Genomic DNA, 20,091 nt, shown 5'->3' on the forward strand with positions numbered 1-20,091 from the left:
GGACAGCACTTTTCATAAACAGTGATTAATTGTGAGATGACATACATTTTACATTGGATCAATTCTTACATTTTTAAACCAGGTTTTATAAAATTGTTGTGATTGATTCGTTATTAAGAATACATCGTACAAGTATACAAATATGATATCATCATTATTCAAGTTTAAAATTGAATTTAAATGAGAAAAGAAATAAAAAAGTTTAAAAACCGATCAAAATAAATACCGCGGTCGATAAAATTTGATCCCTGAAAAATAAACTTGGTAGAGATCGCCAAAATAAATAATAAAAAGTTATAACTTTAAAAACAACTTGATATATGCAAGCATGACATCAACTATCCCTCACTTCTCGGTGCCAAAGTCCTCAGATCCTTGATCACATTATCATAACCCCACTTATCACACAACCTAGGAAAGAGTTTGTCCACGTAGAACTGTCTCAAAACCACCAGATTCCTCTGCCAATCAGGATCCAGCTCCACTCTGGTCACGTGGGATAGATCCTGAGTCCAGGTTATCGTGTCACAATACGATCTCCCAGAGAAATACAGCGCACCCTGAATCTTAGAGTAAACTCTGTGAGATTTCTTCAGAACAAGCTGCCCTGACTCTGATTCCTCCAGGTAGAAATTAGGGTCGTTAAGAGCTACAATCTCCCTGATATTAGACACGTTCTTGTATTTGTACAAACATCTCACATCAATAATCCCTCTACCGTCAGGTAAGAGCCCCTTAACACTTGCTCCTAAAATACCACTTGGATCTAACCACAATCCACTGGGCAACACCGTCACTGACTTCTCCCCCTCATACTTCTCGATAGCTTTAACTGTATTTACCCGGGTTAGTTTGGCTATGTTAGTGTTCACCATGTAATACTCGTCCATTATTGATTTGTAGAGGGAGGCAGCGTAAGAGTCCCTACTTACAGCTGATAACACTTTGTGAAAAGAGCTGGAAGTTAACCTGTGCTCTCTAATTGTGAACCACAGCTTAGAGTGGAAATGTTCAAACGGGGACGAGGTCAGAGCAGCCACTTTCACAATGTCATCCTGGTTCATCTCGGGTAGATCTCTTATCACAGAGGAATCATAACACCCGGGCTCTTCACTAACCACACCTTTCCTCATCCTCCTCTCCTCTCTCTTCTGCTTGGAATCCTCCATTATCTTATCAATATTAGACACCATGATAAGATACTCCTCATAAACACACTCTTCATCTGGATTACCTGTTATTCGGGGCAGGAACTGTTTGAAGTAGAAGGTAATGAGTTTGGAGAGTGACTCTTCCCAAGCAGGGTCCTTGTCTATACGCAGGATGTAGGGCTCAGACACTGGACTCCACACACAGAAGTCACAGTACTCTCTCCCTATTATGTAAAGCATTCCTTGTATCTGGGGGTAGTGGAGTGTGGTGAGGTAATATTATGGTTTGGGATACTGCATTAGAAAGCACATTTGTTATATCAGTTGCAGCTTTTTTTGTGCGTAATATGAACAAATTCGCGCCATTATTTGACTTATAATATCAATTTGACAAATTAATTGGCAGAGCTAAACTTCTATAGTTTTATAAAAGTCTCAAACCTGGTGATAATAAGGATGTTTAGGATCCAAATAAACAGTTCCATCGTCCCTTCTCTTGATATAAAAGCGAGGAACAGTCCCTATAGCGTCCTCTACCCTCATCTCTCTCAGAGTATAAGGACACTTGAACTCTACCAGCCCTATACCATCAGGGAGGAGCCCGTCTGGGGAGGCTCCCAGGATACCACTGGAGTGTAACCACAACCCACTTGACTCTACTTTTACTCCTGGGGAAATGGTTTTTGTACAAATTAACACCTTTATTTTATCATGATATAATGGAAGAAAGTTTATGATTCTTTTAAACTAAAACGTAAGTTTCATAAAATAATTCAACAACTTACTATAAAATTGTAAGTCATTCGAACACATAACACTAGCTTTGATTTGAATAACAGTGCTGAGTTACAAAAGTTACTACTTAAATGAGTAGTAATTACCTGTAAATTTTTCGTAAGCAAGCTTAGCATTATCTTCATTGTCATTACCCCACTTGATTGCAGCAACATGAGATAAATCATACTTGTTCAGCAGATTTTTAAACAGATAATCCGGATACCTCTTCCCATCAATAGCCTTGAGAACCATTCCAAACATGCTCGCAGTAATGCGTTTCTTTCTCAGCAGTTTCCAGATGTTCTCCTCCGCAGAGCTCTGCCCCTCGGTTAGTTTGGCGATGTATTCTATTGTGTCTGATGGTAGCTGCTCTAAACTTGGTAGAGTTTCACCTTTACCTTCCTCAGCTTGTACAGTCGGAGATATTGGAGATGTGGAGGACGTGGTGGTACCAGCATCGTTTGAGGGTTTGTTGATTGAAGGAATGCTAGGAATGCTAGGAGCTGTAGGAAGAGGGGACCACGCTATACCCGTAATACCATTGAACGCTGCACTGATATCTGACTCTGTGTAGCTGTAAATAGAATAAGACAATATAATGTTGCCGGTCTGCACAGTACGAAAGCAGCACAGAATGGTATGCATTAAAAGTTTTGGTCGATTAACAAAACAACATCAAGCTAATAATAAACGACGAAAGCTACAAAACAAACCTTGCCAAACCAAGACGTGAAGCAATATCTCCACATTTCAGAGATTCCACATGAAGCACCGCCGCTAAAGAGAACTTGTCCGAGTTTTCAAGCACACAGAACCGTAACTTCATGTCCTTTATAGACGGGGTTGACGAGGCTGGGCGCTTCATAATCTAGGAGTACATAACATTAACATAACATGTGTTATGTGTGTTATGTGATGTTTACATATTTCTTATATTATATGTGTTGATAAATCGTATCGCTTCACTCGGCTTTATACGTATTTGCCTTGTAAACATGGCGAATTGCCAAAAATGGGAAAAGCAGTGACAGTTGAAGCTCAGGGAAGAACTTAAAGTTATTCTTTCAACACATCAATGCAATGTATTGTATAATATATAATATATATATATATTATTATGTGTAAAGCGTATCGAGTAGGAAATAACTGAAACAGGAACTGAAGTCTGAACCACGCTTTTTCTGTCTGACCGAACTTATTTGCGGCCATAAAATGGCATGTTTTGTGAACTTAATTGAAGGTAATAAGTAAGATTGCGTGAGCATCAGCTTGGCTAAATAGTGATCGCCATTCGACTTTACGAGTATAAGTAATGATTTTGATGAATGATTTTAACGGAAGCGTAATATAATTTCAACAGAAACGAATCTAACCAAACTGAACCCTAATTTCGGTCGTTTCCTAGTATTAATTACGTAACACAAGGATACATGAACAGAGGATGAGATACCTACTGAAATTCGACCACCCAAAGATAAGGTAGCACCGGGTGAATTCTCCGAATATTTAGTTTCCTGTATTGGCATGTTTCTTAAACTCTTGATATCACTCCTGAAGGGAGATCTCTCTTGCAGACAGCGTGCTATGTCATACCTGAAAGATGTACAGTAAAACAAATATTTATTGTGGAGTTTGGGGAAAGCAGTACAGGCGTCCGCGCTAAATCGGGGTTTTAGTGTACAGTGTAACCGTACTTTCAAAAAATAAAATCATTAGAATACAGGTTGAAGCAAGTTTACCATGAGATTGCGAAATGTCATTGTTTGAGTGGAGCATTTTGTATGAGTTGCAAAAAGAGAAGAAAAATAAATTGAAAGAAACATTTTATTATGATTGCGAAATGACATTGAGACAAAAGAAGATCTTGAGACTGCTAAAGATTTTACTGTTTCATAAATACTTACGGTCTGTAAAGCATAGATTCAACTTTTTCAATCCATAGTGTACCATCGTGATCAGAGTCAGCGAAATAGTCTACTGTATTCTGGAAATAAGATTTTGTCAATACGCTAACATAAAATATGGTACTTAATTTTGGATGAAAAGCTCGAATATCGATTTGTAATGCAGATATTGAAGAGAGAAGATAGAAATGTGTGCTGATAAAGATCACTCCCCAAAAGTTCTGAACTGTTGACCTCAGACCTATATGTTCTAACAAGTAACAGTATTAAATAAATTAGCAGTTAATTAATACCTCAGTAACAGACACAGTTTGCGTTAAGATAAAGTGTAGTCTTGTACTGCTATCGTAAAGTAGCTGTTTTGATAGCCTCCCCACTCCCGACATCCCTCCAGTCAGCTCCTTCTTTTAACACTTTTGACGTAGCCTCCTTACTTGGTTGCTTAGGTAAACTGTTGTATTGCAGTAGAGTGGGTGCCCCACAAACAAACAAAAATAAAATACTTTTGTCTTCTGAAATCTGAATGCTTTCATTTATTTTTCGTTGATTTGAAAATTTTTCCTAATTTTGTTCCTAATTAACAAACATCGAAACTTTCAGTATGTCATTGAATAAATAATGTGAATTTCAAGTACACAACTGCATAAATGCATAATATTAAATATTTAAAAATAGGTCATAAAAACATTGTAATATTAAACTTATATAAGATTCATAAAAATGATTAAAATATGATTAAAATCATCGCTTAGAATGTTAGTTTCAGCGATGCGGTTACCGCAACTAATTCAAAATTCCGACTCTAAAAACTGCTGTAAGATTTTGGGCTCTACAGGAATGTAAAGAACCTCGGACCCATCAACATGACGTGTCTTTATCAATCTGTGATCTTTAAACTCAGTTAGCTGTGTTCGCAACGTAGCATCACTGTTAACCAGAAACTTCTCACGGCACTTTATGTAAAAATCTTGGAATGTTATACCCTGAAAATCGGGTCCGGATTCCTGCTGGAAAGTTGCCAAAAGTTTGAAAATACCACGTGCATTGGGAGTGAGAGAGCGCAGCACGTGCGTCATAGATGACAGAGCTATCGCGCCAGTTTGTTTTACCATCAGAGAAGTCTCAATAGAAGTCTCGTCAGAGTATTTATCAAATGTGGTACAGTCAAACCATAACCAGTTAAACAGCTTCGCTTTCTGTTCGTCCCAGAGTAGGGGTGCGTTAATGTGATCTATAGTAGCGATCACGTGCACGTGTTCAATAGCTGATAACTCTGCTAACACTTGCTGACTTTTATCGTTTCTCAGATTAGAACCGTCTATATTATTGATAAGAAGGTACAATTGGTTGTGTCTGCTGTTTCTGATGTAATTGAGCTGATCATTAGTTGATCTGAAAGTTGAGCTGCATCCCAGCATATCATTAGAGATACTGTTGAGGATGTCTCTAACTGTAAGATTAGGAAAATACCCGTTTATAACAACATGATGATCGTACTTCAACATTTTCTTAGCAAAGTGAATGAGGAGTTTCCGTTTAGATCCCACACCGTAACACACCAAGTTGTATCCCTCAGTAAGATATATCAACCACTGTGTAAAGGACTGGGTGTGTTCAGCAAACAGAGCCGCTTGCTCCTTATCATACCCTGTCTTCATCTTAGATAACAGTTTTGTTATCTTATTGTGATCCAACTCCTCCAGTGCTAGATCATGTAGGGTTTTATTGGATGTCTTCCCAGCACGCCTCGTGTGAAAGTAAGACTCGATATTCTCCTTGTTTGAGACATGCTCATCAAGCTCCTCAACCTTGCGACGCTGCCCCACACTCAGCTCCGCGTCATCAGACTCATCACTAGAGTTGTCACTAGCAGAGTCCGAGGAGTCTCCTGAAGACTCGTCCGAGTCAAACTGCTGGAGAGGCATGGTGTGGGCGTACTTGGTTTGTTTTAACTTGCGGAGGAGATATGGTGTGGAGATGTCACGTTTTAGCTTCTCCGGACTAGGAGATTTTAAGGGGCTTTCAGCCATTTCTGCCATCAGTACAGAATGTAACCGTACCAACCTGATAATGTTATGAAGACAAACTACGTCAAGACTCAAGAGGCAAGCAACGGATTTAAAGTTTTGTGGTTATACAATATAGAGTAGTAGTTAGGTAAATTATGACGTCAAACATTATCATACTGCATAAAACGGTAGTAAATTTATTCAATACTCAACAAATTTGATATATAGCAGGTAAGGTGAGCCAATACGCAAGTAAAACGAATATTGTTTACATTAACTTACATTTGATAATCAACGTGTCATACTATAATACAAATCGAATGAACTTTATTTGTTTAATCTAAACATCATCTACAATTCACTTAACAGTTAAGAGGGCCCGGCCACGGTGCATACAAAACGTTTCATTCAAATTCTATCTATACAATGAAGTATAGCAGTATAAACCAATTTCACGCATTTACAGGCACTAATTGGCACTATAAACTATAGAGCTATTATATCCGGCAGGGACAAATTCACTCCGTAAAACGAAGTTACACTTATTGTGCTTGCCTAAATCTGAAAACAAAACCCTAAGCACGCATCTAACTACTTTATCGATATAAATTACAAAATCAAGAATGCACAATCAAAAACAATCAACAATCATCTCAGAAAAGGTCTAATTCGCCCTTATTGTCCACTTCGTTGTAACCGACCCAGTCTCTAGCAATTGGTGCAGACAACATCTCGTCAGATATTGCGAAACTCTCGACTAGGTTCAGAGCTTGAGGGGTCAAGATCTGGCAGAGTCTGTCAAACTCTGCTGTTACCTGATGGGATAGAAGTTGAAGTTGCGAGTAAAACTTTAGGCAAAATATCTGGTGGTGACATTATTAACTTGACATTTTACAAGAAGTGGGTATTGAACTGCGGAGTCATTATCGCAACCCACATTCTGGGATTTCTCTAGAAATCACCCAGCTATACGGTTCAACAACTGAAAGTATTACAGCTTTCCAAATTCCAAAGTACCTGTTTAGCCTGATCTGGTGAGATGAGTTCCTGAGTTAGGAACCAGGCTGAGTTATCTTTAACGTAGGAAGTTAAGTGGAGATCTAGTAGGTCTTGTAGTACTTCCTTAGTAGAGCCCTAAATTAGATGGGGTTACAGATAAAGGAAATTATAGATTGGAGAAGGAGGGACTTGGTTTAAAGAGTGAGTATGAGTGATTTATCACAGCATTATGTGTAAATTGTAAAAAATATAATAATATTTTATGTTTAAATATGTTTTATGAATGTCAATAAAATGCAATATTTTATGTTGTCATGTAGCTCACCTCACTATTATCAACTACACTTTTAAATTCGTCAGCTACAATACGCTCACCATATGTTCTTCCTGCACTCTGTAAAAGGTAAGGATCAAGGTATATTCATTTCAAACATATTAAAATAACCAGCATTACGTTCTGGATTCAATTCAGAAAAAAGAATTTGTATATTCCATGAACCTACCAAGGCCAATTAAACTTTAGCATAATAAACTGCATGATTGGTGATTACCTGCATGGCATGTTATAACATTGCACACTGCTTAATTAAACTATCATATCACATAATATTGTATTCTGTATATTGCATACCTGGATACTCTCATTCTGTTCCAACATCCACGTTTGAAACATCTTCGCTCGGCCAGCAGCTGCAAGAGCTTCACCAAGTCCTGTGAACAGAGCATTCTCTCGTAACTTGATCAGATTTATCATCTGATCCGTTGTAGCGATGTTATCTGATACCGGGACAGTTGCTTGTGGTTTAAACATTCCCAACCGTTCTTTCGCTACCTGATCAGGGAGGGGATTATAAAGCGAGCAGTGCAGTCATAGGTTTATAAAGTAACAAATACTGGGAAAGTGAACTTTAACGTCACCAGCTATTTATCGAGTACAGAGTAAATAGCAAGTACTCAGGTACTCCTTACCTTCTGCATAAGCACGCTATTATCTCCTTCTGCAGTCATAGCAGCATGCGCTAGCCCAATGAAAGTTCCAAAGCGGTTACAAGACAAGTAGCCCTGACCACCACACCTCTCCCTGCACACAGATACAAGGTTCTCTAAATGCCAGCTACAGATGGGCTTCAGCGCACAGCACATTGCCACAACCTCCAGGTGGTCCTCGGGGATCTGTTCCGCCCACTTCCTCTTTACTCGGTCAAGTCCGATGTTTAGTGCGTATGTGCGGGCTAGCAGGGGGAGGAGGGCGTGTTGTTGTAGTTGGTAGGACAGGATTGCTGTGTCACTCTTCCCCTTACTCCCTGAACAGTTTCAAATTAGAAAATTTGTTTGGATAGAAATGCACATCATAGAATCCGATATACGACATAATGATTCTATTCTTAATGATATGGCGACATTGAAGCTTTAACTTTAAGACAGCAACCCTACTCCGGTCTGAATCCGACCATAATACTTAAATTTATGATAATATCTGTGAGCAAATATTGTACGATATTGTACTACTACATTGATTAATAACTCACCCACAGTAAGTCTAGTAGCAGAGTATTTGACAGCTATAGCAAGACTAGCTTTAGCTCCACCAATACACATACTCGCAATACAGATCCGGCCAGCAAGCAGTTGGTCTGCTACTGCAAGAAACCTGCAAATATGTTTTGTTATCATCTGGGTCTGAACTGTGAACCAGCCGGACTGTCAAAACTGTTGGGAAAGTTCCGTCATGTCAACCACCGTTGTGTTTTATATAGTGCACCCCTAACAGAGACAACGTTTAAATGCGGTGGGTGCGGAAAAAGTTGGTATATTTTTGCCCTGGATAGTACTGCTGCGTGCAATGACATAAGATCGATAATCGATACGATATAATTGATAATTGATAATTAATACAATACAAGAGAGGAAGAAACGTGACTGGAAGGAACAATTCATCAATGTTGAACACAATACCCAACATGAACAGATTCAAATTGTGTCACTTAAGTAACGACTGGATATTTCAGTTATAAAGAAATTTAAATTTAAATGTATCAGACAATGTATGTTATTGCTATTTATTGTATGTTATTGTATGTTGTGTGTGTAAATCTGTTATACTTCTGAAATTTTCGGGAAACTCTGTGTAAAATATTGTCCTTGTTCACGTTCTTTGAGCTTTCTTTATTGTCTTAAATTGAACAATCACGTGATACAACGTTGTTACATAATACATATATAATAATACAGATAGGTCTGTATTTTAATTGTAAGCCGTGATCAATTGAGATGAATTTTGGGTAATATTATGTAATATGAAGTTAGTATAGTGATTATAATAAGGTGGTCGTGGCGTCCAGTATTTTACCGTAGTATTTTGGGGCATATATTAGTATAAGATATTTAATGCAGTGAGAGGGCAGAGAGGTTAGTTTAACATATGTTTGAGTTAATATGAGGTTGGTTTGTGGAGTGTTTAGGGATTACTAGAGTTACTATGTTGTGTCTAATGTCTATCGACAGGATAGTTAGGGATTGTTTAGAGATTGCTAACAGGGAGTGGAAGATTGTTTAAATTATCTGGGGGCGAGAGGGATAGAGGGTTAGCTTTTTGGGAGAGGTCAGTGACAGTTTACCCGATCGACAAGTGGGTCTATTTGATGCCGGATAGGTTCGGGAGCCAGAACCTATTAAGGTTAGGTCTTGGAGTTAGCTGGGTAGTGGTTAGTAGGTTAGTGGCGGTAGTGTTATAGTGAAGCATTACGGAGTTACTGTTATCAGGATAGAGGCATTTGTAGCGTAGAGATGGTCAACAAGGGTTGATTCAGGAGAGCTGACATAGGCAGAGATTGGCTTTGTTGTAGCCGGGGTCAACAAGGGTTGATCTGACGCGAGGGGGCGTCTTGACAACTATAGGGCTCGGGTAGAGCGAGAATCAACAATGGTTGATCTAGGACGGATATATTAGGGGTAAGGAAGTAAAGCAATGGTTGACTTCAATAGGTAATGCTAGTTTAAGGGTAAGACTCCGAGAGGAATGGTCAGCGAGGGTTGACTTCAATAGGTAAGGGTAGAATTAAGGGCTGGAATTGTGTTGTGTAGTATTTGAGGTAATATGAATCGGAGTAATTAGGAGTTTTGTTGTGTAGTATTTGAGACAATATGAGTCGGAGTATCAGTAATGAGGAGTTTTGTTATGCAATTAGTCGATTATTCGTTGTTCAGTTTGGTACCTTTGTTACCATTATTATCCATCTTGTTTCCATTGTCCAAGCCCTTAATTAAATACGAATAAACTTCGAACGGGAAGCAAGTGTCCACTGCTTACATAATTAAAGAAGATACTTCAAACAAAGCCGCAAATTTAAACTTATGCTGCGATCAAGCCCCAATATTTGCCAAATTTGCCGCACTCTTGCAGCTTGCTGCATATAATTTAGGCAGGTGCAGAATCGCAGTATTCACAAAATTGTACCGCATTTATTAAGTTGTCTCTGATCCCTAACATTGTTAGGGACTCTCGTGCGTTGTTAGGGCCTAACAACGCACGAGAGTAATAATTCAGAACCCGGTCCTACTCCTCAGTGCTGGAACTTCTAGTTACGTTTGGTTCTAGTGATAGTTCCGTATAGTTGTATTAAATATTTCGTTGTCTGAACTGTCTCAAGATGGATTGTGTTGCTCTTATCGTTCCTTATATTATTTAGAAGCAGTCAATTATTAAAAAAGAGATGAAAATATGTGATCATGTATAATATATAAATGACAATTCTTTGTTAGCTTGATTTTCTCCGTAAAAGATTTTAGTACAATAATGAATAAAGCACATTTGTCATACAACGAGAACTCAGCCGAAAGGAGAACATGTGTAAACTGACAGTTCCACCACATCGGAGTGGACATGTCTAGAGTGAACACAATTAGTCTATCCTCAGTGCCTTGTACTTTGGTGTGGTTTTTAGTTAATCAGTTCCGTTGCAGCCTAACAAACATTAAAATGTTAATATTTTAGGGAGTATACAGCCTGTCGGGCTGCAGTATATTTATCGTACTTTCTCGTGCTCTTTATCATTTGTGTGCAATTAGATTAGGTGCCCACCAACAACTGATATCACTCATGGCTTATATAACCGAAACACTGATATTATTGATTAAATTATTGATTTTAAACTAATTATGTTATTATTATTGATTAAACTTATTTTAGAATAGGTTTCATAAAAGGTTATTATATATAATACGGAAAATAATAACAGTGGAATAATCTCGCTGCTAAAAGTAAAACATTGCAGTATTAACCTGGCTCTGGTTGATTTAATATCAGAAATTAAAGTTCCATCCTCACTCAGTTTACTGAACTTATCCAGTAGGTTATCTATCGGTACTGAAATTAATAAGTTAAAGTTCCATCCTCACTCAGTTTACTGAACTTATCCAGTAGGTTATCTATCGGTACTGAAATTAATAACCTTGTCTTAGATTTATTAAGACAAGGTTATAATAAATGATAAATTATAGTGGTATAATGTATTGTAGCGATTGTTGAAACTTCATAATATATGATATATTTACAAATCTAAGACAAGGTTACAAATCTAAGACAAACATATTGTATAATATATACAATATCTTTGTCTCAGCGGCTCTCCTCAAAAAACTTTCTCTCCTCAAAAAGACATCCAATCAGATGATGAGTGCTGCATAATGACATTATCATATTGTTATCTTGCTGAGTTTATATGCATTACAAAAGGGTGGGAGGGGTGGGGCAGGAGGGTGGGGCAGGAGGGTGGGGCAGGAGGGTGGGGCAGGAGGGTGGGGCAAGGTAGTGGTTGCAACATTGCACGTCTTCCTATCACTTATAACTTAATAAACTAAATAAGGGGGAGATGACTATACTTGTACTTTAATATGGTCATCCCCCGCCTCCCCCCCCTCCCCACCCGAAATAAATATTATATCTTATCAGACCAGCTAGCTTACCTCTGACATTGTCGAATGTAAGTTTAGCATTGTCGACACCATTGAGGCCCATCTTGTAGCCCATCTCCTCCACCAAGACATCGGGCAGAACGTTCAGTTCCTTATCTCTAATGGGGACCAGAACAGCGTGGATACCTGCAAATAATACACATTTTAGCTTACTCTAAATGCCGGTGTACACTATATAGTAATCAAATTATATATTTATCGTGTCTATATTAATTATAATATAGTTATTCAATGTTTTCTACAGAACTTATGTAAGCCGTGATCAATTGAGATGAATTTTGGGTAATATTGTGTAATATGAAGTTAGTATATGATTATAATAAGGTGGTCGTGTTGTCCAGTATTCTACCGTAGTATTTTGGGGGCATATATTAGTATAAGATATTTAATGCAGTGAGAGGGCAGAGAGGTTAGTTTAACATATGTTTGAGTTTGTACGAGGTTGGTTTGTGGAGTGTTTAGAGATTACTAGAGTTACTATGTTGTGGCTATCGACAGGATAGTTGGGGATTGTTTAGAGATTGCTAACAGGGAGTGGGAGATTGTTTAAACTATCTGGGGGCGAGATGGATAGGAGGTTGGCTTTTTGGGAGGGGGTTTTTTTTTTTTTTTTTTTTTTTAAGAGAGGCTGGGCCTGGTTGGCCCACGAGAGGATAGCATATGGATGCTTTGCCTACCTCTGGGGTATGGCAGTCCTGTGGGAGGATGCCAGTGGAATCAAGATGTGTAATCACGGATGATGGTAAGTGTTGTGGGGTGTGTCATAGATAAACGCTTAATTGGTGGTTGAGTGTGGAAGAGAGAGGTGAAATAAGACGGCGTTAAAATAGTCGCTATGTTACACCTGTCTGGTCCAACTCCTCCAGCACCACTAAGCGTTTAGTGTGGTTTGTAAAGTTGACAATGGTGGAGATGTGTTGGTTGTCGAATATGTCATTGACAGAGAGGTAGTAGTCCCGGAAATATTGACCTCTTATTTGGGCAATAGCCGGTCACTGTCCGAGAAAGTGTGAGACAGTCTCCTCTCCGTCGCCGCATTTAGGACAAGCACTTGCGTCTGATTTGTGAATGGTGTGTAGGTGTTTGTTGAGGCCACAATGTCCCGTGATGAGGTGCACTGCAGTTCTGTAATTTTGTCTGTTGTTACTGAGTGTAGTGTTGAGATTTTTGATGATGTTGATGTTTTTATGTCCAAGTGTCAGTTTAGTGTGTCTGGGACCATTAGTAATCCATGATTCTTGATTAAGTTTTGTGACTTTGTCGTTGATCAGGCGTTTGATGTAAGATTGTGGAATTGGGCAATTCAAAGTGGATTCACTGGTTGTGCCATTTTTGGCCAGCTCGTCTGCTTTTTCATTACCCCACAATCCGATGTGTGCTGCTATCCATCTGATCTCTAAGGTGTTAGTGGATCCGAGTGTATTGAGGGTGTCGTAGCAGTCTCTAGTAGTTCTACGTTGAAGGTGAGGATATAGCTTGAATAGAGGAGAGACTGTCTGACCATATGATGATATGTGTGTTTGTGTAAGTTGATAGATATTTACAAGCTTCGATGATGGCAGTGAGTTCTGTTTGATAAACGGTGCAATAATCATTGGGAGGGGGTGACAGTTTACCCGATCGACAGGTGGGTCAATTTGATGCCGGACAGGTTCGGGAGCCAGAACCTGTTAAGGTTAGGTCTTGGAGTTAGTGCAATAGTTGAGGCAATATGAATCGGAGTAATTAGGAGTTTTATCGTGCAATGTTTGAGACCAGTTTTGTTGTGCAATTAGTCGATTATTCGTTGTTCAGTTTCGTACCTTTTTTACCATTATTATCCATCTCGTTTCCATTGTCCAAGCCCTTAATTAAATACTAATAAACTTCAAACCGGGAAGCAAGTGTAAACTGCTTACACTTATAATTATTGTGATGAGGAATTCGAAAACCATTGTATCGGAAAAGAAATGAAAATGAGGTCAATTGAGTATCATTTCGCCGTCCTTCTACTGATGATGTACCAGACCGGTTTTGATCTAACTAAAAAAAAACTATAGTTTCTAATCTAATCACTAATGACTCTACAATCTTGCCTCGTGAGGCTGGAGATGTTGAAAATATTCGATATCTACATTATCTAGTGCAACTGCAGCTGTTATACACCCTCTTGGTTCAATGTCACAACATTCAAACTTCGAATTATTTATTAATAAACAAAGCTTAAATTGTTTTGCACGTAATTTAATAAGCTCGACAGCTGGAAGCTTCATGTGATGTACTTCATCATGGAACCAGTGTCTGAGAAATGGGTCTTTTATTCTCTCTTAGTTTATTCTGCAGTCGTGTCACATAGTAAATAGTTGTGTTTGTTAATACAGGGTGGCCCAGAAGTAACTGCCCAGCGGGAACCCTTTAATAACTCACGTAATTCTTCTTAGAATTGCACAGAAATTTCAGAGATTATAGATATGGGTCAGACTTAGATTTCCTGAAAATTTCGTCAAATTTAATTACTTACAGTGGGTGTGGCACGCAACTCCCTCTTTTTCACTATTGTCACCATAAAGTGAGAACGCTTTCAGCTAGGAACTTCAAAGTTTTTAGACACATTGGGTTTGATAATTGAAGTGCTTTCCCAAAATTTCAAGTTGGTTGTTCACAATTTAATCGAGTTATGACCCTTTTAAGATCTTGCAGATACGTGATCCAGCACTTAATCAGTGATATCTTTACTCAATCAATTCCCTGATTGGTTGGAGACTGCTTTAAATAGAACAGCAACCGAAGCGCTATAACGAGAATTTCTTCGGTTTTAAGGAACGTCACTATCAGTATATTTTACTCAAAGTGATCATATCGTCATCCACCAACATGCTCGTTACCGCCTAATGAGGGTCATTGTTGCTCGCTAGCGAATAGCTTCCGATGAGATTACTGATAAGGTGACGCGTAGGGAGCTATTGTCAAAGTGGTCATGTCACACACACTCATATAGAAATATATATCTAATATAATAAGAAAAGTAGAAAGATGTTAACTGTTTTAGTACTCTCTATTATAAGAAAGTTAAAGGGAAGTTATAATGCACAACTTTGCATGAGGATGTAAGAAACGGTAACAAAGAAAGGCGACGAGTCCACCTGATAATTACAATATGGGTGGTTACCTAGTATTCTATATACCTTTAGATTAAGTTTGAGAGCATTTACGTTTAGCAGTGTAAAGTAGTCGCAAATCTTTTAATTTGTACTGTGGAGCAATTAATAGCAGTTTCTACTTGCAATTGAATATTGATGTCGCCCCATTATGAACTAAAGTTTTAAGCTTCTAGAACTGCGAACTGTGAGTTCAGAGAGGCAGGTTAATCTGTCTTTCCTCTGGATGTGGATACTAGTGGGGAGCCAAACTGTGTAAGAAATGTTTCGACAGTGACAGTGATTCTGGGTTTTGATTGGTCAGTATTTTGTTAATCACTGTCACGTGTTAGAAACAATAAACTTTCCACCAATATTCATATCTATGATAATATAACATTTTATTGTTACAAAAACTTAGTACCTACACAACTCGTCAAAATATATCGGGTATATCATAACAATCAGTATTATTATAGATTGAATTGAGGTTTTATCTGCATCTGATCACTCATCTTTCTAAGTTATCTTTTACCCAAGATTTAAACCCCTATTCTATATCGACAGATCTAAACATTCCACCAGATAAGTTAACATATCATTATCCCAGGTAAACAAGTATGCGATATATTCATGCCAAAGACTTCTCCTTCATAATGGTGCTTGCTTGCGCTCTGTACATGTTCACAAGTTTATTGTTTAATACCCACACAGTTACATTTGAAGAGTTGAAGCATGAACTTGACTATTATAACCCCATCTCAGAGCTCAGCCTAGTGATATTTCCAGAACATGAAACTAGCAGTGAAACGGTTCCAGACAATCATGTAAATGTGGTACAAGAAACTGCAAGGTCTCCTGCCTCAGATGATGAAAATGGGATGTCCAAGGTAAAGCACAACTACTTCATGGTTATATTTATACCTTCCATGCCTAAATCATCAATGCAACGCCAGTATCTACGAACAAAATGGCTCAACATGTCCAACTGGAATGAAAACGAATTCAAAGGTATAGAGAAGCAATACCTGACTTTCAAACTCATGTTTGTAATAGGAAAAGTCATAAACAAGGAATACTCAGAAGAATTCTTGAAAGAAGTCTCAGAAACAGATGATATTTATCTAATAGACACAGAGGAAAGTAAGTTAATTCTATCAGTCAAACTGCTCTGGGGTATGAAGAAAAGTGTAGCGCTCTTCAACTACACCTACTTTGTCAAAGTGGACCATGATACGCTTATTGACCTTCCCCACCTTATCAGAGGTCTTTCAGTAGAACAAAGGGAGAATTTATATACGGGGTGGTGTAATAAGAGGTTGCTAAGTACAATTTACAAGAGAACATTTAAGTACTGTTTAGGGGGCGGGTATATCTTATCACGTGATCTGATAGAGAAGATTTCATTGTTAAAAGAGAACGTGACAGACATTGGAATGCCCATGGAAGACGGATATGCTGGCTATTTAGTATCAAAAGTTGTCAAACAATACAATATCACTGGAACTATACCACGCCATACTCCTGATGGACTCCAAATATATGCCAAAACAAAATTTTTGTTTAACAAGTATTTCTACCACTGGCTGAAGAAATTTGGACATATGGATATGGTGTTTGAATGTCGAATAATAGCTAATAAAACTATGTGCCCCTCTATGAGGTATGAGTTTCCAGAAGGGATGGATCATTGTATGTGTATTGTGGAATCTACAATACAGGAATGAACAATATAGGGTAGCATTATTATTATAGTATGGTTTTTATGATTTACAATTTGGAAATATTTTGATGTTCTTTATAAATACAAAAATATAAAATCTGTCAGTGAAAATGTGCACTGCAAAGAAAATGGTTTTTAAATCTTGAGTGATATGAGCCAGCACGTGTATCTTTGAAATACACATTAAAGTAACCAATTACGTTCATTTTGAGAAAGGGAATTAAACGGTAAAGGAGTTGGTTGATTTTACTGCAAACAAAAATAACCAAAATAGTAAATACATACCATAATGATAAGATATCCGTCCAAAACTTACCATGGTTAACTCCATGAGTAATGAGATGTGCAAACACCACCACATGGTGAGCGTGAAGTGCTCCATTTGTGATCCAGTACTTCTGTGCAAGAGGATTTGGAGTGTGGACTATCAGCTCTCTGTTGGAGATAACAGTTTCTTAGGTGGAAAATTTTATCAAAATTGGATTCAATATAATATATATAATACTCCAATACTTGGTAGGATGGTGCGAATAATCCCTCTTTCTAGGAGTAAGGTACTAAGGTATGGTAAATTTACAAATTCACAGACAAAGATCAAGACTTACTTGGTATCAGGATCAAATATTGCAGTGGTTTCCATTTCCACTGCATTGTTTCCATAACCAAGTTCAGTTAGTCCAAAACAACCGATATCAGCAAGTGAATCAATGCCTGTGAGATAAACATGTTATGTTCAATAGTATGAAGTAAACAATTTACACAGATAAAACCACTGGGATTTCACCACCAACACAATGCAATGAATATGCTTATAAAAAATTAGTTGAGATACTACAATTGATTCAGATAACAACCTTCAAGAAGCTGCTTATGATGTTTCTCTGTGCCTAATTTGAAGACAGTACCACCAAATAAGTTAAATTGAACGGTCATTTTTGTTGTCATTGCTGGGTCTGAAATTAAAAAATGTTATTAGTATTTTCGTTCCGAAAGACTAGATGGTAAACAAAAGCAAAAATACTGATAAAGAATTTATTAAGAAATCTAATATCATAATATATGATTCACACTGAAACTGTTGTTAAAACGACGAGTTAAGTTCTGAAGCTAACATCTATCATGAAGACAAACATGTGATGATTATAACAAACCTATTATAGCAGCCAGTTCGTGAGCGGCAAAAATACGTAAAGGATTATCACGGAAATCTAACACAGATATGAAGTCATTATCACAAATACGCTGGAGACGGTCCAAAGCTAATTGTCGCTCTTCAGCCAAGGAAATGTTGTATCTGGGTTTCATCACAGGATCTGACATAAATTTTCGAAACCTGGAGAGTAAAAAATCATAACCTAGTCATCAACACTGGTCTGGTGCATGTATATTGTATAGGCCTTAAATTTTTTCCATATGAAAATGACAGCGATGACAATAAAACATACTTTTAATGCATAGCAATACAGACCTAAACGATTTCAAACATCACTATATTTATCATTAAAAAGGATAAAGATTGATTTACCTTGCTCTCATGTCATGATTATCATGGTCAAGCAGTCGAGTTAAAGATTCTGTGCTGTAGTCTGGTTTTGGATATTGTTTCTGCAAATCTGAAGAATTTAGTATCTTTAGACCCTAGTATCTTTAGACCTTCCATAAGTATAAAAAGTAAAGAATACAGGAACATCAATTTTGCAAAACAATAACAATATACAAGTGGATAAGTTTCATCAAAGGTGCATTGGAGAATCTTCTATCATCTAACCTGGTGGAGAGGTTTTGTTGGAGAGGGAAGGCATGGTTGCTGACATGGAGGAAAGCAAACATCGGCTGTTTGCATGATTGAAAATTGGGCGTAGGTGGAACATGCCTAGAACAATGAGTTAGGTCATTAATCAATATTTAATCTTACTTATAATTCAAAGAATAATGTTTGTATGTCTGTATGTACGACCGCCCACGTGCAAATTAGATAAGAAATAGGAAGTTGCATAGTAACCATGGTAACGGTGTTCAAAAGCGCATGTGCAATCGCCATTTTTTATCACGTGCGAGCGCCATTTTGATTGGTTACATTTTCAGCTACATTTTTATCAGCTGTATCTTTGTTTGTGAGTTGTGATGGATATTTTTTGATGCAATAAAAAATGACTACCAAAGAATAAATAATAATACTAGCTTCATCTCTGTTAAAACAGGCTTTCTAGTATTATAGAAATAGCTGCTCAAGCCATTTTATGTAACATTTGTGGTACAAAACCATCAATTAAACCACTTATCACCGGCCGATTTAAAAAATTTGCTTATGGGCTTCGTCAGAGTTTTTTTGGCACTATACCGAAAAAACCAGTCCCGTATTACCGTTTTTTAATATAACCGACCGGAAATTACACACGCACAGACAGACAGACAGACAGACATACAGACAGACGATCAGACACACACACATTCTTAGATTATTGTTTAAGATAATTATCAATTTTTTGAGTTGCCTGCATTTCAATGCTACTCAAAGTTTAGCCAGACAGAATTCTTTCAAGTACAGCTCCTGCCAAATTTCAGAACAATCCTATGAAAAAATATTTCCAGAAAGTAGATTTATTAGAGGCAGGCTAATAAATTACAAATCCAGTCCTCAACAGCGATTGAAATTTGTATATTTAAACAATGACGCTTAACCATCCATAGCTTTTAGTGGGATCATTATTTGGATTAAGCGGGAAATGTCATTGTTAGATCTCACTCTCATTCAGTGAATATTATTTTAGTCTATTTTGAAATTCCATTGACCACACCCTACCTTCTAAAACAAGCAACAGATTAGTTGTGCTAATGCGTTGTACAATCATGGAGAGCAAGATTAGAGGCTAGGTGGCCTAAGTGGTTACTAGAGGTTCGAATCCCAGTCGCACATAGTCTAAGGAGTTAATAAAACAAAAAATTATGTCTCCTCGATCGATTCAGCTGAATGATCTGATAGGGATCGGAAATGCGATTGGGGGTTAAATGAGGTGGGCCCTGCCAAATGATCAGAAATATTCTTATGATACCCTTTCAGTACATATACATTGTACAGTGCAGAAAACATACCTTTAGTATGGACAAATATCGTTTCAAAAAGTTGGTCCTAAATTATGGAATGAGCTGCCTTTTGAATTTAGGAATTTCATGTTGTTGGAGTTTGGAATCTTTTATCTAAAACCGTTTCTTTTCAAATTTACTTTCGATTTTGTTTAAATTTATTGCATCAAATCTTTAAATTATGGTAATTGCCTATTTAACACTGAGTGCATGCATGCTGGCTTCGCAAGCTTTTTGCTTATTGAACAAAATTAATTTTTTGTTTCACAGAAATTAAACAACACATTTTAACATTTATTACTGCATTTGATTGACGATGTCAATCTTTCACATAACAGTTTTTATATATTAGTA

At 37.6% G+C, this 20,091-nt stretch overlaps 3 protein-coding genes across 4 annotated transcripts; all 3 read right to left on the reverse strand.

Annotated features, from left to right (window-relative positions):
* Positions 1-75: 75 nt before the first annotated feature.
* Positions 76-4,437, reverse strand: LOC134811079 (uncharacterized). 2 transcript variants are annotated; one of them, XM_063817790.1, is made up of 7 exons: positions 4,126-4,437; positions 3,833-3,912; positions 3,383-3,521; positions 2,642-2,796; positions 2,033-2,502; positions 1,593-1,819; positions 76-1,400 (listed from the first exon to the last, which is right to left on the reverse strand). In XM_063817790.1, the coding sequence occupies exons 1-7, from the start codon at positions 4,216-4,218 to the stop codon at positions 339-341; spliced, it is 2,226 nt and encodes a 741-aa protein (XP_063673860.1). In that variant the 5' UTR covers positions 4,219-4,437; the 3' UTR covers positions 76-338. The 2 variants fall into 2 exon arrangements, with proteins under 2 accessions (XP_063673860.1, XP_063673861.1); XM_063817791.1 differs by having other exon boundaries at positions 89-1,400; positions 3,379-3,521; positions 4,126-4,267.
* Positions 4,437-5,871, reverse strand: LOC134811080 (origin recognition complex subunit 2-like). The gene has a single exon (XM_063817792.1). It carries the CDS (start codon positions 5,869-5,871, stop codon positions 4,621-4,623), a length of 1,251 nt encoding a protein of 416 aa, XP_063673862.1. The 3' UTR covers positions 4,437-4,620.
* Positions 5,872-6,105: 234 nt separating this feature from the next.
* Positions 6,106-18,536, reverse strand: LOC134811911 (uncharacterized). The gene is made up of 14 exons (XM_063819062.1): positions 18,422-18,536; positions 18,179-18,266; positions 17,805-17,986; positions 17,508-17,606; positions 17,259-17,364; positions 16,970-17,088; positions 11,806-11,940; positions 11,122-11,206; positions 8,370-8,491; positions 7,810-8,144; positions 7,472-7,672; positions 7,166-7,234; positions 6,859-6,975; positions 6,106-6,656 (listed from the first exon to the last, which is right to left on the reverse strand). The coding sequence occupies exons 1-14, from the start codon at positions 18,522-18,524 to the stop codon at positions 6,495-6,497; spliced, it is 1,923 nt and encodes a 640-aa protein (XP_063675132.1). The 5' UTR covers positions 18,525-18,536; the 3' UTR covers positions 6,106-6,494.
* Positions 18,537-20,091: the final 1,555 nt, after the last annotated feature.

The sequence above is a fragment of the Bolinopsis microptera genome, chromosome 2 (assembly GCF_026151205.1).
Source record: "Bolinopsis microptera isolate Bmic1 chromosome 2, MBARI_Bmic_1.0, whole genome shotgun sequence".
Taxonomy (NCBI): domain Eukaryota; kingdom Metazoa; phylum Ctenophora; class Tentaculata; order Lobata; family Bolinopsidae; genus Bolinopsis; species Bolinopsis microptera.